The sequence below is a fragment of the Leucoraja erinacea genome, chromosome 2, assembly GCF_028641065.1.
Source record: "Leucoraja erinacea ecotype New England chromosome 2, Leri_hhj_1, whole genome shotgun sequence".
NCBI lineage: Eukaryota > Metazoa > Chordata > Chondrichthyes > Rajiformes > Rajidae > Leucoraja > Leucoraja erinaceus.
Genome location: NC_073378.1, coordinates 115,322,270 through 115,347,731, shown reverse-complemented (window position 1 = coordinate 115,347,731; position 25,462 = coordinate 115,322,270). Strand labels below are relative to the sequence as shown.

Genomic DNA, 25,462 nt, shown 5'->3' with positions numbered 1-25,462 from the left:
ACATATAGCCAGTGCACTTTGGACACAGGAGTAAGTTGCCCTAGGTCAGCCTAGGATTGGTGCCCTGGCCTGGAAAGGTGAAGCACGTTTCAAAGAGCCACAGGTGAGATCCATTCACTGCCAGCTCTCCTCCAACCTCTGTCCCCTTTGAAGGCAGCCTCCAGCAGTACTGGGCTGCTGTTTAACAAGTGGCTGGCAACATGTCACTCTGCCCGTTCCCTCGCTAAACCTGACACCTGCCCAGGCTCTACCTGAAAATATTCCAAACGATGATACAAGTGGAGCAATCTCCTTCTCCATAACAACCACCCCCGTCTGTCTCCCCATCCACACCCCCATATGTCTGAAGAAGGCTGTGGGCTGCCCTAAACACGATTTTCATTGTAGCTCAACCTTACTGTACTTGTGCATATAACAGTAAACTCAACTTCACTCGATTTGACTTGAAATAGCAGATGAAGGCCACTCAGCCCATTAATTCTGTGCTACCAGTGTCTGAAGGAGGGTCCCAACATGAATGGTCACCTATCCTTTTTATCCAGAGATGCTGACAGACCTGCGGAGTTACTCCAGCACGTTGTGTCTATCTTCTCTACATACATTTATAGATATAGATATAGATATAGATAAATATAATGTGTGTGCGTACACACACACACACACACACACAAACTCTATCAGCCTGTACATTTATTTCAGCCTGTGCATAAGACATACTCCCGACAGTGTTGAGTGCCATCACTTGTCACATGCACAAACCAGTGAATGGATTATTCAGGGTTAAAAGAAAAGTCTTGAACTGAATGCTGAAATACCTGTTCCTGTTGCTGGACCCCTTTTCCCGAGGATGACCCTTCTTTCGCAGTGGTCATGTTCACCAACTCGTTCCCACTGCAGAGAGCTCAGGATGTGAGAGAGAGTGAGGAGAGAGAGAGAATGGGAGAGAGGAGAGAGAGAGAGAGAGAGAAAGAGAGGGGGATAGAGAGAGGCAGAGAGAGAGAGTGGGGGGAGACAGGGCGAGAGACAGAAAGACAGAGGGAAAGAGGGAGAGAGAGAGAGAGAGAGAGGAGAGAGAGAGAGGGAGGAGGGAGAGGGGGAGGGAGGGGGAGAGAGAGAGGGGAAGAGAGGAAGAGAGAGGGAGAGAGAGACAGGGATGGAGAGAGAGGGAGAGAGGTGTGGGGATGGAGAGATAGAGAGAGGGGGAGAGAGGGACAGAGAGAGGGAGAGAGAGATGGAGAGAGAGGGGGAGAAAGAGAGGGGGAGGGGGGAGAGAGGGAGAGAAAGAGAGAGAGAGAGAGAGAGCGAGAGAGAGAGAGAGAGAGAGAGAGAGAGAGAGAGAGAGAGAGAGAGAGAGAGAGAGAGAGAGAGAGAGAGAGAGAGAGAGAGAGAGAGAGGCAGAGAGAGAGAGAGAGAGAGAGAGAGAGGCGAAGGAGCAAACAGTCCAACAGTCTTCAGTGGAGGCTGATGCAGATAGGAAGGTTAAGAAGAATCCTCTGCTTCTGACCGAGCTCCACACACCACAGTCGTCACAGCAACTGATAACTGCCTGGCAACCGGCACTGGGCAGCCACAGCTTTGGAGAAGCCAGGCTGAGGGAGGGTTTGTTCCCGTCACACTGAGCAAGCCCCGGCGAGTGGCAGCCAGCACTGCCTGCCTGGCCGGCCAGCCAGCGGGAGGGGGGGGGGGGGGGGGGGGGGGGGGAAGAGAGAGGGGAGAGGGAGAGAGAGGGAGGGAGAAAGGAGTCTCGTCGGCACTCAAGAGATGCTGCCTCCTCCCACATGTGCTGCAGCCCTGCTGGAAGGAGTTGTGGCAGGCGGAACCTCCACAAGGTCTGTGCTCCAGGTAATTCATGTAGCCCAAGAAGCGTACGTGTCACAACCCAATATCACTGCCTCAGTACGGGAGGTTCTGCATGCATGTCTGGCATGTCTGTGTGCATGCACTTATCTCTATCCATGTGCTCGAGAGTGTTTCTGTTTCTCCTTCCTGCTTCATTCTGCGCTGTGAGTTTTTGTGTCTGTCCCTTTGTGACTGTTTGTCAGAGGTTCATCATTTCATAAGTTCTAGGAGCAGAATTAGGCCATTTGGCCCAGCAAGTCTTCTCAGCCAATCAATCATGGCTGATCTATCTTTCCCTCTCAACCCCATTCTCCTGCCTTCTCCCCATAACCTCTGACACCTGTACTAATCAAGAATCTATCAATCTCTGCCTTAAAAAAAATACACAATGTCTTGGCCTTCACAGCTGTCCGTGACAATGAATTCCATACATCCACCATCCTCTGACTGAAGAAGTTCCTCCTCTTCTCCTTTCTAAAGGTACGTCCTTTTATTCTGAGGCTATGACATCTGGTCCTTAACTCTTTCAGTGGAAACATCCTCTCTGCCCAGGCCTTTCACTATTCGGTAAGTTTCACTGTGGTCCTCCCTCATCCTTCTAATCTCCAGCGAGTACAGGCCCAGAGCCTTCAAACGCTCATCATATGTTAACCCAATCATAATTGGGATCATTCTCGTAAACCTCCCCTGGACACTCTCTAACGCAAGCACAATCCTTCCTCAGATATGCAGCCCAAAACTGTCACAATACTCCAAGTGCAGTCTGACCAGTGCCTTATAAAGCCTCAGCATCACATACCTGTTTTTTTTTCCATATTCTAGTATATGTCTACCTACTTGTGGCCAAACAATGTGTATATTTGTGTGTGTGCCCTTTTGTGTATGCATGTCTATGTACCTAGGAGACTGGCTGTGTGTGCATGTGTGTGTGTGTGTCTGTCTGATAGTATTGCATGTCCTTGCGGTGATATGTTATGAACATTTTTGTCGCTCTGTCTGGGTTGTAGTGGCTGAATCTGTAGAAATGTCAGTCTCTGTGTTTCTGTCACTGTGTTGATGTGAATCTGTACCTGTCTGTGCATTTGCAATCTTCTACGTCTAGTTGTGTGCCTATCTGCCTCTTACCCAGAGTAGGGGAACCAAGAACCAGAGGACATAGGTTTAAGGTGAGGGGGGAAAAGATTTAATGGGAACCCGAGGGGCAGCTTTTTTTTTTTTTTTACATGTGGTGGTGCCAGTGGTGGTAGTCGAGGCAGAACGTTTAAAAAACATTTGGACAGGTGAATGGATAGGATAGGTTTAGAGGGATATGGACTAAACGCAGGCAGGTGGGAATAGTGTAGATGGGGCATGATGGTCAGCCTGGGCAAGTTGGGCAGAAGGGTCTGATTTCATGCTGTGTAACTCAAAGATTCTATTACTACCAGTACATGTGTGTGAGTGTGTCTATGGGTTTATGGATGTATATGTGCGTGTATGCATTTTGTTTTAGTGTGTGTGAGTTTCTGTCTGTGGGTATATACAGGGCATCATTGTACACCTGTGAAACCTGCTGGTAGAGCTGATGTCTCACAGCGCCAGAGGCCCAGATTCAATCCTGACCTTGGGTGCTGTCCATACGGAGTTTGCACGTTCTCCCTGTGACTGCCTGGGTTTCTCAAGTTGCGTGGGGTTGTCGGCTAATTGGCTTCTGTAAAATCCCCTCGTGCTCAGAGATCCATTGTGGACATTGCACGGAAAAAGTGCCTTCGGCCCACTGAGTCCACACTCACCATCAATCATCCGTTCACACTAGTTCCATGTTATCCTGCTTTCCCATCCACTCCCTACACACCAGTGTCAATTTTACAGAGAGAAATTCACCTACAAACCCCGTACGTCCTGGGGATGTGGCAGGAAACCGGAGCGTGGGAAGAATGTGCAAACTCCACACAGACAGCACCCGAGGATGAAGATTAAACCCAGTCTTTGGCATTGAGGAGCAGCAGCTCTACCAGCTGCGCCACTGTGCCGACTTGTGTCTTGTAAGTGGATGAGGAAAGTTGGATAATGTACAACCGGTGTGAAAGGGTGATCGATGGTCGTTGTGGGCCGAGGGGCCAGTTTCACTGCTGTATCTTTCAACTAACCATTCATGTAGATCTCTCTGTGTCTGGGTGCAAGCCAGTCTGTTTCTGTGCGTATTTTAGCCTCTGTGCCTCCAGTGTTACCTGCACCAAACCATGCAGTTTTGTTCCGTTTCATTTAGAGATACAGCAAGGAAATAGACACAGAGAAACATAGAAATTAGGTGCAGGAGTAGGCCATTCGGCCCTTCGAACCTGCACCGCCATTCAATATGATCATGGCTGATCATCCAACTCAGTATCCTGTACCTGCCTTTTCTCCATACCCTCTGATCCCCTTAGCCACAAGGGCCACATCTAACTCCCTCTTAAATATAGCCAATGAACTGGCCTCGACTACCCTCTGTGGCAGAGAGTTCCAGAGATTCACCACTCTCAGTGTGAAAAAAGTTCTTCTCATCTCGGTTTTAAAGGATTTCCCCCTTATCCTTAAGCTGTGACCCCTTGCCCTGACGCTTTGGCCCGCCTTGTCTGTGCCGACCAGTGATCCCAGTACACGAGCACTATCCACCACACTAGAGACTATTTACAATCTTTACCGAAGCAAATTAACCTACAAACCTGTACGTGTTTGGAGTGCGAGATGAAACCAGAACACCCGGCGAAAACCCACGCAGTCACGGGGAGAACGTACAAACTCCGTACGGACAGCACCCGTGGTCAGGATCGAACCCAGGTCTCCGGCACAATAAAGCAGCAACTCTACCGCTGCGCCATCGTGCCACCCTTGTGCCCCCGTATGTCCTTGTCCGTGAGAATGTGTGCACAAGAGAGTGTGTCAGAGAAAGGAGAAGGAGTGACTGTGTGAGTGCATGTTCATCTATTTCATGAAGCTTATACACAAGCCACAAACATCGAATCAAATCTTCACCTTATGCACACAGAACAAAATAATTTGGTAGACGATGTTCTGTGTTATTACAGGAAAGGGTATAGATCCTCTAACCTCATCTACTGCCTCCAGTGTTCCCCATGTTGTCTCCTGTACATCGGTGAGACCAAGCACAGACTCTGCGACTGTTTCACCGAACACTTGCGCTCAGTCCGCCGAGGCCCACTGGATCTCCCAGTTTCTAACCACTTTAACTCCACTTCCCATTCCCATACGGACATTTCTAGCCTGGGCCTCCACCATTGCCAGAGTAAGGCCATACACAAACTGGAGGAACAGCACCTCATATTTGGGTAGCTTACAACCCAGCGATATGAACGTTGAATTCTCTAATTTTTGGTAACTTATACAAACACTCCCCTCCCTGTTCCTCTTCATCCATTAAAAGTCGGCTAACCGTTTCCACAGCTCACAACGCTGTATCCCTTGGGATCACACTTTCAACCAGACAACAATCGGTCTCTCAGGGAACCTCCCGTCAGAGGTCATCTGCTGCAGCTCCTAATTTCCCCTGGTTATTTCCAGCGTTCAGTCTCACCACCCCTCTTTCACAACAATCAGTCCGAGGAAGGGTCACCTATCCAGATTCTCCAAAGATGCTGCCTGACCCGTCGAGTTACGATAGCATTTTGTGTCTATCTATGAAGGGTATAGATCGTTTGTGTGAGTCTTGAGGTATTGTGTGTTCAGTGCCCAACAACGTACCTCGGTGACTGCCAATAACCAGCCCCCCCCCCGGACACTTATTATTATTTATTCAAATCGTTTGCTATGTCGCTCTTCAAGGGAGATGCTAAATGCATTTCGTTGTCTCTGTACTGTACACCGACAATGACAATTAAATTGAATCTGAATCTGAATCTGAATCTGAATCTCAGATGGGACTGCTCACTATTACATTACATTTCCAGTAATACAATAATAACTGCATCCCTTTGCAATTGGATCCTCGACTTTTTCATCGGTACGAATTGGCAACAACACTTCCGCCTCGATTGCCATTTACACAGGGGCACCTCAAGGCTGTGTGCTCAGTCCCCTGCTCTTATCACCCTATACCTTCACAGTTCCAACTCCACCGTTAAATTTGCTGATGACATCACTGTTGTTGGACGAATTACGGGTAACGATGACTCACGGTACAGGAGGAAGATCGAGCATCTGATTGAACGGTGCCAGAACAGCAACCTTGCTCTCAACCTCAGTAAAACCAAGCAACTGATTGTGGACTTTGGAACAGGAAGGTCACGGATCCACAGACCGGTCTTCTTCGACAGGCCGATGGTGGAGAGGGTCAACAACTTTAAAGTTCCTGAGCATGCATATCTCTGAAGATCTACCCTGGACCCAGCACTTTGATGCAGTCATAAAGAAACCCCATCAACTTCTCTACTTCCTATGAAGATCGAGGCGATTCGGTAATCCGATTAATACTTTATTGAATTTCTACAGGTGTACCCTAGAGATCATATTGACTTGTTCCTTCATGGTTTGGTTCGGCAACTCAAACGCCCAGGAAGGAAGGTGATGAACACTGCCCGGTCCATCACAGGCACTGATCTCCCCACCATCGAAGGGATCTACAGGATCGACAGGCAGCCACCATCATTAAGGGCCAACACCACCCAGCCATGCTCAAATTTCACTCCTACCATCAGAAACAAGGTACAGGAGTCTGAAAACAGTCATGTCCAGGTTCAGCAAAGGCTTCTTCCCTACCCACCATCAGGCTATTGAACACCACGATCTCCAACTAATCTCTAAACTATGAACTGCCTTGGTTGCACTATGGATTTCGGACTTTGCGCTATATTGTTTTTTAAAATTTATTGAACATTTGTTTTGTTTGTTTATCATATTATGTATTGTGTACTGCATTCACAAGCCTGTTGTGCCGCAACGAGTAAGAATCTCATTATTCTGTTTCAGTATATATGACAATAAAACACTCATGACTGTTAGGAATAGTTTACTTACTAAAAACTACTCCAGATTGGGCCGGTGCGGAAGCCTGACTGAAACCTGAATCCAGGACTAGATGAATAATTATGTACTTTGACCTACGGACCCAAGTTGTATCATGGATAGTTTATCCTACTTTTCTAATTTATTTTCTTTCATTATATTTCCTATCTCTAAATATAAATAAATAATTCGAGGCAATGTTAATATGCAACTGTTAAAGCAGCAAAATTGGTAACTGGGTCCCTGGAAACCTGGATATTTAATATGTAACCATTAAACAAAGTCGGTATTGGTTCGGACTATGATATGCAGATGCTTCTAATAAAAAATGTATTAAAAAAAAAAAGAAAACATATTGTTTTACAGTTGAAATGAAGTGCAAGTGAACATACAAGTGCACATTGAATAAATCATAGAAACTAAAAAAAAAAAACCCAAAAAAATGACTCCAGGACGTATGAAAAGTGGTATATTGGCACAAGTTCATTATTCTGCACACAGTTCAGAATGTTACAAGCTCTTGATCTCAATACATTCCATTCTTTCCCACCTCTCCCCCACCTTTCCTCCCCCCTCCACCTCCCCATCCCTTCTCTCTTGAGAGGAACAGGGGCCTTTACTGAGCTTGGAGATTAGTTTTTATTTTAGTTTAAAATTTAGAGATACAGCCTGCAAACAGGCCCTTCGACCCACCGGGTCTGCTCCGACCAGCAATCATCCTGTACATCAACACTATCCCACACACTAGGGACAATTTTTTCCAAAGCCAATTAACCTACAAACCTGTAATTCCTTGGTGTGTGGGAGGAAACTGGAGCACCCGAGGGAAACCCACGCAGTCACGGGGAGAATGGACAAATTCTGTACGGACAGCACCCGTAGCCAGGATCGAACCTGGGTCTCTGGAACTGTAAAGTAACAAGTCTATCGCTCCGCCGCCGTGTTGCCCCAGCAGCGCTCAGATGTGAGGGCTTGAATGGAGTTCTCTGGAACTACAGGGATTGGAACACAACCATCCCTATACATGCCAGTGTATCAGAGGCTGGAATAAAACACCTGAAATCAGCGCAGTCTGAGGGGAGCTAACTTCCCTCTAGGACTTATTCTGCTGAAAAATAAATGTAAGGGCAACTTCACAATACGTCTTTATCACTGGCTGCATGAAAATTAGAAACATTTCAGCACCATTACCATCGCAACATTTAGACAGGTGCATGGATAGGATAGGTTTAGAGGGATTTGGTCCAAATGCAGGCAGGTGGGACGGGAGTTGATGGGACACGTTGGCTGGTGTGGGCAAGTTGGGCCGAAGGTCTGTTTCCAAGCTATAAGACTATGACACTCACATATGCAAGTAATGTTGGTTGATGCTGAGCGTTGAGTCTAAAGAAAGGTCTCGACCCAAAATGTCATCAATTCCTTCTCTCAAGAGAAGCTGCCTGTCCCGCTGAGTTACTCCAACATTGTGTCTCTCGTGCTATCATTTAACAAGGTTCTTCACCAAACATCAAGAGCTTTCAATTCTCATTGGCACCAAGCCAGGAACAATGAAATGCTTCTGCAAAGTTTATTGTAAATTTATTTCTGCATTGTTGAGTTTAATGTCCCTGTAGATTTGCAGCACAAATATTCAACGCTACAGGTCAGGAGCCTTCTTCAGACTCATTTTTTTCTACCCGAATTCTGAATTCCTCTGAAATGTTCTGCCCATTCTCTCTGAGGATGCTGCCTGACCCACAGCGCTTCTCCAGCATCTTTTGTTTTATTCAAAATTCCAGCAAGATCACAACATTAAAAAAGTCAGTGGTCAGGATTGAACCCGAGTCTCTGGCGCTGTGAGGCATCAACTCTACCGCTGCGCCACTGTGCCACCCAAGTCCAGATAGGTTGATGTTTGATGAGAAACAACTTTTCCTGAACCTAGAGACTATAATATGCCAACAAATCGACCAGGTACAGCAGGCAGTGGAGAAAGCGTGTTGGTCTTTATAACAAGAGGAATCGAATAGAGGAGCAAAGAGGTCCTTCTGCAGTTGTACAGAGCCCTAGTGAGACCACAGCTGGAGTATTGTGCGCCGTTTTGGTCCCCTAATTTGAGGAAGGACGTTCTTGCTATTGAGGGAGCGCAGCGTAGGTTTACAAGGTTAATTCCCGGGACTGTCATATGCTGAGAGAATGGAGCAGCTGGGCTTGTACACTCTGGAGTTTAGAAGGATGAGAGGAGATCTCATTGAAACATACAAGATTGTTAAGGGCTTGGACACGCTAGAGGCAGGAGTCCAGAACCAGGGGCCACAGTTTAAGAATCAGGAGTAAGCCATTTAGAATGGAGACGAGGAAACACTTTTTCTCACAGAGTGGTGAGTCTGTGGAATTCTCTGCCTCAAAGGGCAGTGGAGTCAGGTTCTCTGGATGCTTTCAAGAGAGAGCTAGATAGGGCTCTTAAAAATAGCGTAGTCATGGCATATGGGGAGAAGGCAGGAACGGGGTACTGATTGGGGATGATCAGCCATGATCACATTGAATGGTGGTGATGGCTCGAAGGGCCAAATGACCTACTCCTGCACCTATTGTCTATTGCCCTAACCAGCTGATAAATATGATGCAGAAAGCACATCACCATGCACACCTAATGCCCCAAAATCAGTTTGATCCAACATGGGCGGCACGGTGGCGCAGCATTCTTGGACGGATATGGACAGGCGACGTTTCAGTTGAGAGTCTAGGAGTAGAGGCCATAACCTCCGAATAAAAAGTCGTACTTTTAGAAAGGAGATGAAGAGGATGGTGAAACTGAGGAATTCATCACCACAGATGGCTTGGAGGCCATGTCAATGGATATTTTTATGGTGGCAATTGACAGGCTCTTGACTAGTAATGGTGTCAGGGGTTATGGGAGAGGGCGGGAGAATGGGATTTGAGAGGGAAAAATAGATCAGCCATGATTGAAAGGCGGACGAGACTTGATGGGTCCCAATGGCCTAATTGTGTATCTAGAACTATGAACTTATGAACTCTTTAAGGTGTGCATGCCCGAAATACCGCAAACCCAACAAGTTTTATTTCAGTTTTTTGCTGTTTTACGCGCTTAAAAAACTGCTGAATGGTGTATACGCAATTAGAATGGAGCATAGTTGCAATGAAGAGGCTGCTATATATAGCGCAGGCCTGACGCAAATGAGAAATCTATTATTTTGTGGGAGCTACGCTGCATTCTGAATAGGAACCCTAAAATACCCGCAGCAGATCGATGAGGCCGGTACATACAGAAATCCCCCTTCTGCAGGGAATAGTTCAATGCTGATGTTATCCTTCAGCAATCTCTCTTGCATATGGATGTGTGCACACTGATTGAACAAATCAATTGGGAAGAACTTTTCTTCAGTACTATTTACAACATGGAATATGGAACAGTACAGCATAGGAACAGGCCCTTCAGCCCACAATGTCCAAACATGATGCCATGTTAAATCAATCTCCTCTGCCAGCCCTACATTCCCTGCAAATCCACGTGCTTGTTCAAAAGCCTTTTAAACACCACGGTTGTATCTGCCTCCACCACCACCCCCAGCATTGTGTTCCAAGCACCCACTACTCTATGTAAAAGCATGCCCTGCACATTTCCTTTAAACTTTTCCCTTCTCACCTTATAGGTCTCTAAACATTTCCACTCCATGGAAAAAGGTTCTGACTGTCTACCTTAACTATGCCTCTCGTAATTTTAAAAACTTCGATCAGGACTCGATCTTATCAAACTTCGATAGGGCAGCGTTGTGGCACAGCGGCTTTGACAGGGATCTCAATAGAAAAGAGGTTCAGGATCCTCAAAGGGAGGGCATGTCAGGCTGAGGGTGGATGCATTCCCTCAGGAGGGATAAGTGGGGAACCAAGCCCAGGGCAGAGGGAATAAAAGAAAAGTTACACCAAACCTTGGAGCAACATTTGCAGCAAACCTTCTAAGTTTAATGAAAGATAGTTCAAAGGACTTCAATGAATTCACTGGTGTGTATCGATGAGGTCGTCATTGCATCAGAGTTGTGTCAGCATAGAAACAGGCCCTTTATCCCACTGTGTCTATACCAACCATTAATTCCATATTCTACTGTCCCGTTATGTTGGAGAAGCTGGGACTGTTTTACTTTGAACGGAAAGGGTGAGCGGAAAGTTGATGGAGATGTACAAGATTATAATGTTTTGATAAGATTTTAAAAATCTGTTCCAATCAATGATGGTACAAGGACTCATGAGCACAGAATTAAAGTTGGGGGTTGTCAGAAAGAACTTTCTTCACCTGTGAGCTGGGCCTGAGGTGACAATTAGCCGAACAGGGAACCACCCTGCCGGAGGTCATCTGCCGTCATGCCTGATTTATCCTGGTCTTTTCTCACCTCCAGTTCTACCCCCACATACTTTCAGTCCCAATCCAAAACATCGCCTATCCTTTTTCTCCAGAGATGCCCCCTGTCCCGTTGAGTTACTCCAGTACTGTGTGTCTACAATTGGCATTTGAGTGTAGGTGGAAGCGGAATCAATCACTGATTTCATAAGATAGTTTGCAAGACTGCAGGGAATAAGGACGGATAAGTGAGTGGATTAGACACAAAATGCTGGAGTGGCTCAGCGGGACAGGCTGCATCTCTGGAGAGAAGGAATGGGTGACGTTGCGGGTCGAGACCTGTGACTGGATTGGTATACTGAGAGCCAGTATTCTCTGAATATCTTCATTCCATGCTAGAATGACTCTCAGGTGCTTTAGAAACATAGAAATTAGGTGCAGCAGTAGGCCATTCGGCCCTTCGAGCCTGCACCGCCATTCAATATGATCATGGCTGATCATCCAACTCATTATACCTGTACCTGCCTTCTCTCCATACCCCCTGATCCCTTTAGCTACAAGGGCCACATCTAACTCCCTCTTAAATATAGCCAATGAACTGGCTATACTTTGGACTTTAGAGATACAGCGCAGAAACGGGACCTTCAGCCCACCGAGTCCACGCTGCCCAACTATCACGAGCACCAGCCTACCCACCAGGGACAATTTAGCAATTTATGAAAGCAAATCAACCTACAAACCTGTATGGCTTTGGGGTGCGGTAGGAAGCCAGAGCAACTGGAGAAGACCCATACGGTCATGGGGAGAATGTACAAACCCCGTACAGACAGCACCCGTAGCCAGGATCAAAACCCACCACTATGCCACTGTGCTGCCCCTTAGCGCTTTCCTTTGTTTTCTGATTCCGAAACTGAACTCTACTGAAATATATCAGTACTCTATAGCCTTATCCTTGAATTTAAAAACAACAAATGTTACAGGGATTAAAAAATCTCCTATGTTTATATAGAGTTTTTAAATGTAGGAAAACAACCCAAGAAGAATTCCAGGAACGTTATCAAACACAACTCTGCACCAAACCTTGCAAGTCCTTTCACAATCTAGAGTCACAGTCATACAGCATAGAAATAGGCCCTATGGCCAAACCTGTCCATGCTGACCAAGATGCCAATCTATGCTAGCTCCATTTGCCCATGTTTGACCCATAGCCCTCTGAATCTTGTCTATCCATATACCTGTCCAAATGTATTTTATATTCTGTTACCATACCTGCCTCAACTACTTCCTCTTGTAGTTGGTTCCATTTCTGTATGCCCTCTGTGTCCATTTGGAAGGTACATGAATTGGAAGTGTTCAGCTAGATATGGTTAAAACAAGGTCTTCGCTGGCATGGATGTGTTGGGCCGAAGTGCTTATTTCAGTGCAGCATTGGCATGATTCTAAAAAGTTAGCCCTCAGGTTGCTATTAAACCTCTCCCTTCTCAGCTAAAAGTTTTGTTTTTGATCCCCAAACCCTGGGAAACATTCATCCTATCCACGACCTTTGGGATATTATTGTAATGGCAATTTCAATCTTTTCCAATGTCCAACTTTCCATTGCCATTTCTACACAGGTAAGGAGGAGTGATCTAACGCAGAGCAAAAAGGACAGATCTTCACGTCGTTATTTCCTGTTTAATTGAGTCTGTATTGAAGTAGTTGGTACAAACAAAGAGATTAACTTACCAGATTCTCCTTATTCTCATCCAAGTTGTAACTTTTTGTTCTCTCCGATCTGATGAGAACTGTGTACTCTCCACCTCCTGTGCCTGGTTTGAATCACTCCCTGTCCCCTAAGCATCAAATGACTGCCCCAAAAGTGTCCAAGATAATACTGTTAGAAATATCTCAACAAAATAGTATAATTTACCAACAGTAGCTAGCCTAAACATAAATGGCTCCATCAATTATACACCTCTGTAAGATCTCCTATGCTCCAGGGAATAATGCCCTGGCCTGCCCAATCTAAAAGGCAGCTATCAGTAAAGATAAAGAATACACTTGGCTTAACCCAATGAGACCAACATCAAGATCATGAAAGCTCAACGTCACCCAAGTGAAAGCAATCTGCCTGATTAGCAGTTTATCCACCACTCTAACCAGTCCCTCCCCCAACCTTCAATCACTGCAGTGTGTTCATTGCAACAAGGCTTGTTTGAGTCAAAAGAGACTGCAGATACTGGTATCTGGAGCAAAAAAAAATGCTGGAGGAATTCAGTGGGTTGGGCAGCGTATGTGGAGGTAAAGGGATGGCCAATATCACTGTTCAGGGCAGGCTTCTTGATCTGGATCTCCCGGTTTGCTAACCATTTTAGCTCCCCTTCCCATTCCCACACTGACCTTTCTGTCCTGGGCCTCCTCCATTGCCTGAGTGAGGCCACTGGGGTGGAAGATTGCTGAAAAAGCTACTTTTCTAACAACTAAGCAGGTTTGCTTCTTAATAAACAGACAACTCACAAACGTTTGGTAGACCAGTTTAAAACTTTACTTATTATCGGCTGATGGAAGGGAGGGAGAACTGTAGTCAAGTGAGCAATACAGACACTTCACTGTCCTCATCCACTTCCCCGAACAACAGAATTACATTGTATCATATAGTGGTTTTTTGTCACCTTAGCACATTCCACAAACATTAGTCATGGTCAGAGGGTATAGGAAATAAAGGTTTCTACAGAATGGCATCACATCAAAGACATTTTGTCATATGGTACAAGATATCTTACATAGTAATAAAGACATTGGCCATTTGTCAATACTTCTTAGTGAGATCAATCTAGCTTCTTCTCTCGTCACTTCCCCCCTCACAGACATCGGACATTTGGTGCAAGGCATTTTACATATTAAAGAACATCAGCTATTTGTCAATACCTCTTAGTGAGATCAATCTACTGGAGAAAAGCCGGATTTGAGACTAAATATAAGCTGTAAGCTAACCCAGGAACCAATTTAATATCTTCTTATATTTTTAACTTAATTCAGCCTTATCATTGCAACCTTCACGTGGGTCCGCCCTGTTTCGACGAATGCAATCAACCTGGTGTGCACAATCAAATAAGATCAAATAGAACAAGTTGTCCAACTACTTTAGGCTGTGCACGCCATACGCAAGAAGAAGAAGAAGTGAGGCCACACACAATCCTAAGGAACATCACCTCATATTCCACGGGTAGTTTACAGCCCAGCGGTATGAATGCTGATTTCTCCAATTTTAGGTCACCTCCAACAACCTCCCTCCTTTCTCCCCCACTCCTCCTCGCCCCCAACTGGACTTGCACCTACACTCTCCTCCCTTCCTCTCACATTCCTGCCTCCATTCTGACTCCACAATATACAACTCTTCAGCCCCCCTGTCTCACACCTTCCTGTGCTGAACTCTGGCCTTTGTTACAACCATCTGCCCATCAACACTCCCCACCGACCTGTGTCCACAGATGCTGCCTGACCTGCTGAGTTGCTCCAGAATATTGTGTCTTTCTTCAGTGTAAACCAACATTTGCCATTCCTTCCTACACATTGCATATGGTCTCACTCAGGTAATAGAGATGGAATGAAGAAGTTTCAGGAAGGAATTGCAGAGGTTGAAACAGGTGGACAGGGTGTTGTATATTGGGATGAAGGATAAAAGGAGAGCTTTAAAAATAGCAAAGAATAGAAATAGAATGTGTTAAATAATTAAATCAAACTCGTAAAAGTTAAGGCTCCTGATCTACATGAATTACATCCTTGCATTTTGAAAGAATCTAAGAAAGAAACAGAGGTAATGCTTTCCGTTAAATAATTTGTACTTCAAAAGTGCAGTGACTGAGGACTGACAATTGGCTGATGTATTCCTGAGAGAGACAAGAAACTGCAAATGCTGGTTTACAAAAAAAATAGCCAAAGTGCTGGAGCAACACAGCGGGTCAGGCAGCATCTCTGGAGGGGCATGGATAGGCAATGTGTCGGGTCAGGACCCTACTTCAAGATGCAGTTGAAACAAGTGGGCAGGATTCAGTCTGATGAAGAGTCAAAACCTGGCATCTATCCATGTCCATATGGAGAAACAATGAACTGCAAATGCTGGTTTATACCAAAGATAGACACAATGTGCTGGAGTAACTCAGCGGGTTAGCCAACATCTCAGGAGGAAAAAGGATCGGTGACTTTCAGGTCGGGACCCTTCTTCAGACTGAAAGGAGGGGGCAGGGAGGTGAATAGCTGGAGGTGAAAAAAGACCAGGACCAATCAAAGTTGGCACCAATTGACCTCAGGCAGGGTGGTGCCATGGTAGGCCCATTGTTGCCTAGGGAAGGTGTGATCTCAAGAGGGATACAATGTGGAGAACTGTGGAACTGGTTAAATGACTAGGGTGGAGGAAGGGAGCAAGTAGAAAGGAGTATTAGTAGAAGTTACTTAAAATGAGAGAATTCAATGTTCAAACCACTGGGATGTAAGCTACCCAAGCAGAATATGATGTGCTGTTCCTCCATTTTGCATGTGGCCTCATTCTAGCAATGGAGGGGGCTCAAGACAGAAAGGTCAATGTGGGAATGGGATGGGGAGATGAAATGATTGGCAAATGGGAGATCCAAGAGGCCTTGGAGGGTCATGTCTATCCATGTCCACAGGAGATGCTGTCTGGCCTGATGTATTATCTACATTTAAGGAGGAGAAACATCCGTGGCCCAGGTATTGTAGCTCAATATAAGCAAGATACCTGCTAACATTCCAAGCCAGTCATCTTTCCTCAGAATTATCTTGGTTCTGATGAAAGGTCACAGACTGTAATTATTAGCTGTTTCTCTCCACAGATGCTGCCTGGTATGCTGAGTATCTCCAGCATTTTCTGCTTTTATTTCAGATTTTGATCATCTGCAAGATTTTTGCTTTTCACCGTAACATCAGTGGCATGAAAATTAATGGATTCCTTTTGGAACAGAGCAGCATCGAGGGTTGAAGTGTATAGTAATGAAGATTCTGCGTGGATTTCACATATGGTTTGACCAACCTTATTGAATTTCTTGAAGAGGCAACAGGGAGAACACCAATGTTGCTGCAGTAATTATAATTTGCTCAGATGTTCAAAAGGCCTTTGAAGACCCAGCCTTCGATAGACTATCACAAAGGTCGAGGGGACAAGTAGCAGAATTTATCACTGTCTGGTTTCAAGTCACGAAGCAAAGATTGGGAGCAAAGTGAAGGTGTAGAAACAAGAACTGCCGATGGTGGTTTACATAAACGGACACAAAGTGCTGGAGTAACTCAGCAGGTCGGACAGCATCTTTAGAGAACATGGATAGGTGACATTCCGGGTAGGGATCCTTCTTCAGCCTTGAGTAAATGGAAGCTATTAGCAATAGCGTTCTTAGCACCAGAGATGTGACCACTGCTCCCGATGTTAGGGAAGTCCAGGACAAGGGGTCACAGCTTAAGGATAAGACGGAAATCCTTTAAAACCGAGATGAGAAGAACTTTTTTCACACAGAGAGTGGTGAATCTCTGGAACTCTCTGCCGCAGAGGGTAGTCGAGGCCAGTTCATTGGCTATATTTAAGAGGGAGTTAGATGTGGCCCTTGTGGCTAAAGGGATCAGGGGGTATGGAGAGAAGGCAGGTACAGGATACTGAGTTGGATGATCAGCCATGATCATATTGAATGGCGGTGCAGGCTCGAAGGGCCGAATGGCCTACTCCTGCACCTATTTTCTATGTTTCTATGTTTCCAGGATGGTGCTAGTGTACGAGGTGATTGCTGGTCGACGCAGACTCAGTGGTCCGAAGAGCCACTTTCTGCGCTGTATCTCTGAAGTCTAAAGTCTACAGGTAATAGGTGAACACAGGAGAGAGGGGTTTTTTGATAGGCAGATGGTTGGAACAAAGGCATAACTATACTCTTGTGATAGGGGATACTTTGATGGTTAGGCACTGAGAGATCCACCCCGAATGGCCTACTCCTGCACCTAATTTCTATGTTTCTATGTTTCTATGCCTTCAACAATTTATGAGTATGACATAAATTCATGGATCAAAATTCTAAATGAATGCAAGCACAGCGGCATTGGTAGAGTTGCAGCCTTACAGAGCCAGATCCTGACTATGGATGCTGTCTGTACAGAGTTTGTACGTTCTCCCTGAGAATGCGTGGGTTTTCTCAGGGTGCTCAGGTTTCCTCCCACACTCCAAAGACCTGGTGGTTAGTAGGTTAATTGGCTTCTGTAAATTGTCCATAGTGTGTACGATAGAGCCAGTGTCTGCGGGTCACTAGTTGGCGTGGACCCGGTGGACCGAAGAGCCTATTCCCACGCTGTATCCCTAAAGTATCTAAAGTAAAGTTTATGAGCGGAATATTCCTTGCACAGGGAGAGCTGTGTAGCTGGAACATGGTGCCTGAAAGTGTGGTGGAAGGTGGAATCGCTAACAGCATTTAAGAAGTGCCTAGATGACCACCTCAGCATAGAAGACAGTGGACCAAGTGCTTAGAGTTTCGAGAATAGAAATACAGTACGGAAGCTCAACTCGCCCATGCCGACCAACATGCCCCATCTACACTAGTCCCATCTGCCTGCATTTGGCCCATATCCCTCTAAACCTATCCTAGCCATGTACTCAACTACCTCCTCCGGCAGCTCGTTCCATAAACCACATAACCACTCTGTGTAAAGAATTGCCCCTCAGGTTCCTATTAAGTCTTTCCCCCCTCACCTTTGACCTAGGTACTCTGTCGAAACCAAAATGAATGTGGGACGAGTCTAACTAAAATCCCATACAATAATAATAAATAATCTGTCGTCACAGAATAATAACTAGAGCAATACTGTATTGTATAGTATTATTTTCAACCTTACTAACTTAGTCCAAAAATGCAGTGCAATAAACTAACTTGGTTAGAGCGCAGTCATTAGAGGTCTGGTCCCACATTATAAACATAAGATAAGCGCAGAGAAGGTTTACAAAGATAACATCAGAAATGCAAGGATAAACAGATCAGTAAAGGATGAAGAAATTGGATCTCTTTTCTCTTGGGGAATGGCTGAGCAGTGGCCTAATAGAGGTCATTACAATTCTGAAAGGCTTTGTTAAGAGGAATGAATAGAGAATGATTCTAAGTGGAGGCAGATATAATAGTCGTGTATAAGAGGAGTTCGGATAGGCACAGATATGTAGGGAATGGAGGGATATGGATCATGTGCAGGCAGAGGAGATGTGAGATCACATAGAACTACTGTGGACAGAAACAGCAGACTGCAGAGAGTGCTGAACACTGCTTAGTCCATCACGGATTCTAACCTCCCCACCATTGATAGGATCTACAGGAGTCGTTACCTCAAAAAGTCATCCAGCATCATCAGAGACCCAGACCACCCTGGCCACGCTTTCATTTCACTCCTGCTATCAGGAACAAGATGAGGAGGAGCCTGAAAACGGTAACTTCCAGGCTCAGGAACAGCTTGTTCCTTACAATAGCCATCGGGCAATTAAACATGACAACCTCCAACTAAGCTCTGAGCTACATAGACTAGGGGACATTGATTTTGTATTTTTGCACTGTTATTGGTTGTTTATTGCTTTTATGTGTATGGATGTATTTTAAGTGTATGTAGTATGTAGGTATGTATGTGTGGGCATATTATATATATATATATATATATATATATATATATATATATATACACACACACACACACACACACACACACACACACATATACATATTATACACATATATTTTAATATATATACATGCGCCCACACACACGTTTTTTTAACACTGAACATTTTTCTCATTTATTGTATTGTTACAGAGTACTATGTTTACATATTCTGATGTGCTGCTGCAAGTAAGAATTTCATTGTTCTGTTTGGAACATTTGACAATAACACACTCTTGACTCTTGATAAATGGTTGGCGTGGGCTGCATGGCTTGCTTCCATGCTGGTAAACAATTCTAAACCAAAAACGAAATCAAAATAAACCTCTGCAGTAAAATGATTACCATCATCGTGTTTCTTTAGTCAATCCCTGTCCTGAAATCTTTCCCCCATCTGGTGGTCGCTGTGGACCTTGTGGGCTGAATTTCCATCCAAGCAATTAAAATGAAGGAGCTTTTCTTTGTGCGTATGGCGTGCACAGCTTAAAGTTGCAGGACAACTTGTTCTATTTGATCCGCTGGGTTGATTACATTCGTCGAAACAGGGCGGACCACGTGAAGGTTGCAATCTCCCGCCCCAAAATTAAGGAGCAAAACTATAGAAGAGAGTGCAAGCTAAATGCAGCAAGTGGGGCTAATATTGACCAGCCCAGTGCACAGGCCACTCTTAGGTACAATTACAATGGGAAATAAGGCTTATGCTTAGGAATAAATGGAATTGACATGGAACTGAATAACAATCAACGAACACTGATTTCCCTCCAGATTAAAAAATAATAATATTACTGCTGATTAGAATTGAAAAAACAGCCTCCTTCAATTTCCAACTGAGCTTTATATTTCCAAATGTTTATTCGGGAGATATTAAAAGCATAAAGATATTAAAAATTAAACTGCGAACATTATGGAGCTAACTTTAATGGCACTTAATACAGATAAACACTGGGCTGCACTGATCTGCAGGTGCAAAGGTAATTGGCTACCTCAGGCTGCCTATTTTGGACAGGCCTTAAAGGTTAATCTTCCCCGGGAGACATTTTGCAGCATTTAATGAGGCATATCGATCCAACTTTGTGGCGATATTAACCCGTTGCAAGTGCGACAATTGTACAAGATGTTGGTGAAGCTGCACTTGGGTGATATTACGTTTGCCTTTGGTAACCCTGCTAGAGGAAGGATACGATTATGCTGGAAAGGGTGCAGAGAGGATTTACAAGGATGTTGCCAGGACTCAAGGGCCTGAGCTATAGGGAGGGGTTGGGCAGACTGAGACGTTATTCCTTGGCGTGCAGGTGGTTGTTGGGTGATTTTATTAAGGTGTATCAAATCATGAGGGGAATAGGTAGGGTGAACACACAGAGTCTGTTGCCCAGGGTCGGGGAATCGAGCACCAGTGGACGCAGCTTTAAGGTGAGAGGTGTAAGATTTCATAGAGAACTTGAGGCAACATTTCCACTCAGCAGGTGGTGGGTGCATGGCACTAGCTACCAGAGGCGGTAATTGTGAGAGATACTATAATGGTATTTAAAGGCCACTTGCGAGGTATTTTGCCCAGGGGAAGGCATATGTCATGCAGAGGCCAATTGACCAAACCACATGGAATTCTTCGGATGCTGAATATAGACACAAAATGCTGGAGTAACTCAGCGGGTCAGGCAACATCTCTGGAGAAAAGGAATAGGTGACGTTTCGCGTCAAGACCCTTCTTCAGACTGAGAGTCAGGGTAGGGAGAAACTGGAGGTATGAAAAGGTTCAGAACAAATCCTTTTTTTCGGGGGGGGGGGGGGGTGGGGGGGGGGGGGGGGGGGGGGGGTTCATAGCCCAGGGGTGAATAGGAGGAGTTGTCTGGCGCCTGTCCTCAGCCTGGTAGAGGTAGCGGTCAGCTCGCCAGACTACCATGGCAGTACAAGTCTTTGGGATGGGGCAGGAAACTGGACCACTCAAGGTAAACATAATTGTCCACAGGAAGAACATGCAAACTGTATACAAACAGCACCAGAGGGTCAAGAATGAACCAGGATTGCTGGGGGAAGCAGCTGTATAGCAAATTCACTGTTCTCACCCAATGTTTTAATCCATTTTTAATTAACTATAATTTTTTTTAATTTAATTTGTTCAATTATTTTACTTAATGACTTCAATTTTCATTGTCTTTAAATGTCTCTGGATGTCAGAAACTGTTTACATATTGATTGATTGATTCCAAGATGCAGCACGGAAGCAGGACCTTCAGCCCACCGAGTCCACACTGACCATCGATCACCCGTACCCACTGTAACATGCTATTCCATTCTTTCCTTCACCACTACACACCAGTGGCAATTTACAGAGGCCAATTAACGTACAAACCTGTCTGTCGATAGGGGGGGGGGGAGCTACAGTGGAAGAGAACCTCCCACTCCCCTCACAATCAGTCCGAAGAAGAGTCCTGAACCGAACCAAATATCACCGACTGTATGTATTTATTCTCTCCAGAGATACTGCCTAACCCACTGAGTTGCCCCAGCACTATCTGTCTTTTTTTGTAAACCAGCATCTGCAGTCACTAGTGTCTATGTCCAATCTTCAGACACATTTCTGCAAATCGGTTGATATGTTACGATTTGTGAATCTTCCATCCCACTCATTCACTCGTTAGTTGTCAATTTCATTCACATTTTCCAGTCCGGTTGGTTCCGCAGCTCTGTTCACACGGTGCCTCAGGAAGGCCGTCAGCATCCATAAAGACTCATCACACCCTTGTAACGGACTGTTCGAACTACTTCCCTCCAGCAGACGTTACAAGGCCTTCTACACCCGAGCCTCCACAGCTTCATTCCCAGAGCTATAGCGGCTCTGAACCGGCCTTGCTGAGTGCCCCCCATCCCCCCTGGACTGTCTCCCTCGGATGGTCACGTCACACAGACACGTCTGCACTTTAGTCTGTTTGAACTGTTTTGACTATTTTACTGTTCTTTTTACAATCCATGTTCTCGGGGTATCTAAATCTAAATTTAATTCGTTATTTATGTTATGACATCGGATGGAAGCGGCATACCAAATCTCGTTGCACTTATGTGCAATGAAAATAAAATATATTATTATTATTATTATTATTATTATTATTATTATTATTATTGTTGGAATGTGTGAATACTCAACATTATCATGGAGTTAAGAAATTATTTATTGAGTCATAGTCATACAGCAAGGAAACAGGCCCTTTGGCCCAACTTGCCCACACCAACCAATATGTCCCATCTACACAACTCCCACCTGCCTGTGCTTGGCCCATATCCCTACAAACCTGTCCTATCCATGTACCCATCTAATTGTTTCTTAAATGGTGCAATTGTCCCTGCCCTAACTACCTCCTCTGGCAGCACGTTCCATACACCTACCACCTCTTTTATGAAAAAGTTACCCCTCAGATTCCTATTCAATCCACCCCCCCCCCACCCCCCTTCACCTTAAACCTCTGTCCAGCAGAAACCATTTGCAGGTGCAGCGGAGAACCTAGTGCCGTAGACAGGCAGGAAGTGAAGCCGCAATGCCCACTTGTCACACTGCCGCTGTGTTCTCTATCCGAACCGCAAGCCTGCCTTGCCTGTCAGTGCCTCTTGTGTTCTCTTTGAGATGGGCAGGTGAATATTATGCTTTCAGTTTCTGACTGGGGACGTGCCGAATTGGAAATATTTGAAGCACCCTCAAGTGACAAGACGACACGTTTTTACTGCTGTCAACAATTACTCTGTGAGCGATGAAACCGCAGGGCTATGTGATGCAATAGGGTAGACTTATGCAACCAAGAAGAGAGGGTAGACACAAAGTGCTCGGTAGAGATGCTGCCTTACAGCACCAGAGACCTGGGCTCGATCCTGACCACAGGCGCGGTCTGTACGGAGTTTGTACGTTCTCCCCGTGACCTGTCTGGGTTTTCTCCGGCTGCTCCAGTTTCCCCCCACACTCCAAAGACGTACAGGTTTGTAGGCTAATTGGTTTGGTGAAATTGTAAATTGTCCCCAGTGTGTGGGATAGTGATAGTGTGCGGGAATTACTGACCGGTGAGGACTCGATGATCCGAAGGGTAAACTAAACTAAACTCAGCGGGTCAGGCAGAATCTCTGGAGAGAAAGGATGTGTGACATTTTGGGTCTTGACCCTTCTTCAGTCCCCTGACCACCCCCTGACCTCCCCTTTCCAATACAGAATGGTCTGTCCTCAACAGAGGCCTCACCTTTGTATCCCTTTAACCCCATCTCAATGAGTTACAGGCTCGCCATGACCTAGAGCTTTTCTCCCGTTGCCTCCGTGCCTTTTTCTATGGGAAGGAGTCCTCACCACCCAGTGATGACCCCTTCTCCGGTCTCCTCTTGTCTCCCTCCTCTTGGATTCCCCCAGACAACATTCAACCCTCTTTTGACCTTTAAAAAAAAGAAACCACAGGCGTCCCACCTGAAACGTCACCCATCCTTTTTCTCCAGAGATGTAGCCTGACCCATTGAGTTACTCCAGCACTTTATGTCTATCTTTGGTATAAACCAGCATGTGCAGTTCCCATCTGCACACTAAGCAGAGAGGGCCTGTCTTTCAACATGCAATGCAGTTAATGGGCACATGTGTCTAGACAGCTTCAAGATCATAGGCATCGTGGTGCAGCAGGTAGTGCTTCATGTATGAGATGCTTTTGATGGAGAGATGAGTTGTGTGCCCATGAAGGACCTTGCTGAGTCCCCAACTCTCTGCAACCTCTAGCGTTCCTATGTGTTAGAACTGCCATGGGCTATGACTGATCAAAGTATATCAAATTATTAGAGGCACAGATAGGGAAGGCAATATGAATCCTTTTCCCCCAGGGTGAAAATGTCAAAGGCTGGAGGGCACAGTGTTAAGGTGAGAGGGGCAAAGTTTAAAGGAGATGTGTGGGACAAGATCTTTTACACAGAGGGTGTTGGATGCCTGGAAAGCATTGCCGGGGGGTGGGGGAGGTGGAGGCAGATACCATAGTAGCGTTTCATGGATTTTTGGATAGGCACACGGATATACAGGAATGGAGGGCATGGATCAGTTGCAGGCTGAGGACATTCATTCAGCATCTTGTTCAGCCTAGACATTGTGAGTCAAATGGTCTGTTTCTGTGCTCTATCATAGAGAACTCAGTAGGAAAATCAATTATTTTATGGAACTTGCACTAAATCCATAATATTCATTTGTGATCGATTTTCGTAAAGCTATGAATTGTGTAACACGGAGATATGATGCAGCATGCAATTTAATTTCCAGGTTGCATTTTTATCAAGAATGAATTGGAGAAGACTGCACAGCCGAACATAAGCAGATCTCTCTAAGAACAATGACTCCAAATTGCGTTAATAAAATCCGCAGCTGTTGGAAGGATTTTGAGGAGAGACCAATGTCGATCCTGCTATTGTTAAAGTAAGGATGAATCACTCAGTCGTAAAGTATATTGAAACAATTACAGCTAATAAATTTAACAAATGGCCAAAACTTGTTGAGATGAGGGAAAGAATTAAAACATTTAAGGCAGCCTAAAGGGCCTGTCCCACTTTCACAACCTTTTTTACTCGTAGACATTTATCATCATATTAGAAAAAACATCCCGACTTACTTGATGCCACGAGTACCTACGACCTACCTACGACCTGCTATAACCTCCTACGACCTCGTGAATACCATGCTGCGAGTATGTGTCAAGGGCAAACTCGGCAGAGGTCGTGAATTAGGTCGTGAAAGTGGGACAGTCCCTTAACGATTCCAACTATGTTAAAGCACCCGTGCGGAGCAGTTTACGATTTACATCAACGTTAATCTTGTGCTCGTGGAGTCATAGAGAGATGCAGCAAGGAAACAAGCTCTTCAACTCACTAAGTCCAAGCTGATCTTTACAAACATATTCTATATTGATCCTGAGGTGAAATTTCAAGTGCGATGATCTCAAATCAATGACCATATGGTTCCCTCCTCTTTAGACTTTAGAGATACAGTGTGCAAACAAGTCCTTCCCAGTTCCGCGCCGACCAATGATCAACCCTTACACTAGCACTATCCTACACACTAGGGGCAATAGGGACAATTTTGCAGAAGCCAATTAACTTACAAACTTGCATGTCTTTGGGTGGAGTACCAGGAGAAAGCCCGCACAACCATGGGGAGAATGTACAAACTCTGCACAGACAGCACCCGTGGTCAGGATCGAACCCGGGTCTCTGGCGCTGTAAGGCAGCAACTCTACCGTTGCACCACCATGCCGCCCCTGGGGGGGAGTCTCTCTCCCATTCACGGTCAGAACTCCGGATGGGCTGCAGCCACACCCCGGCAGCAGGTCGGGATCACCCGCCGCGGAACCGGGAACCCCGCCTGGAGTCAGAGTCTCATCTTCTGCCTGCCCCACCCCTCACCCCCTTCCTCCCCCAACACCGCTAACCTGGGAGAAGCTGGAGGTAGTCGGCGACTGTGGCGGACACTGGACATAGGGCCAGGAAGAAGACATGGGTCGTCGAAGTTCCCACGCCAGGAAGGCACAAAGGCTGAAGGTGGCCAGGCGAGGAGAGCTATGACGTTTCGCAGGATGTTCTGGATGGAGGTGACAGCTGCAGTGGGCCTTTATGGGCAGCTGCAACTGTGGCAACAAAACCTGG

General features: G+C 45.6%; 1 protein-coding gene across 3 annotated transcripts in view; it reads right to left on the bottom strand.

The window, feature by feature from the left end:
* The window catches only part of dpp6a (dipeptidyl-peptidase 6a), a 664,537-nt gene that overhangs the window by 369,608 nt on the left and 269,467 nt on the right, over nucleotides 1-25,462 (bottom strand). Inside the window, exon 1 of one of the 3 annotated variants that reach the window (XM_055664224.1) lies at nucleotides 816-959. The exons of the other annotated variants lie outside the window; for them this stretch is intronic. Within the exon in view, the coding sequence (XP_055520199.1) occupies nucleotides 816-872 (57 nt within the window). The 5' untranslated portion in view covers nucleotides 873-959. Of the gene's footprint in view, nucleotides 1-815; nucleotides 960-25,462 lie in introns of those variants that run through there. 3 annotated transcript variants of the gene reach the window in all.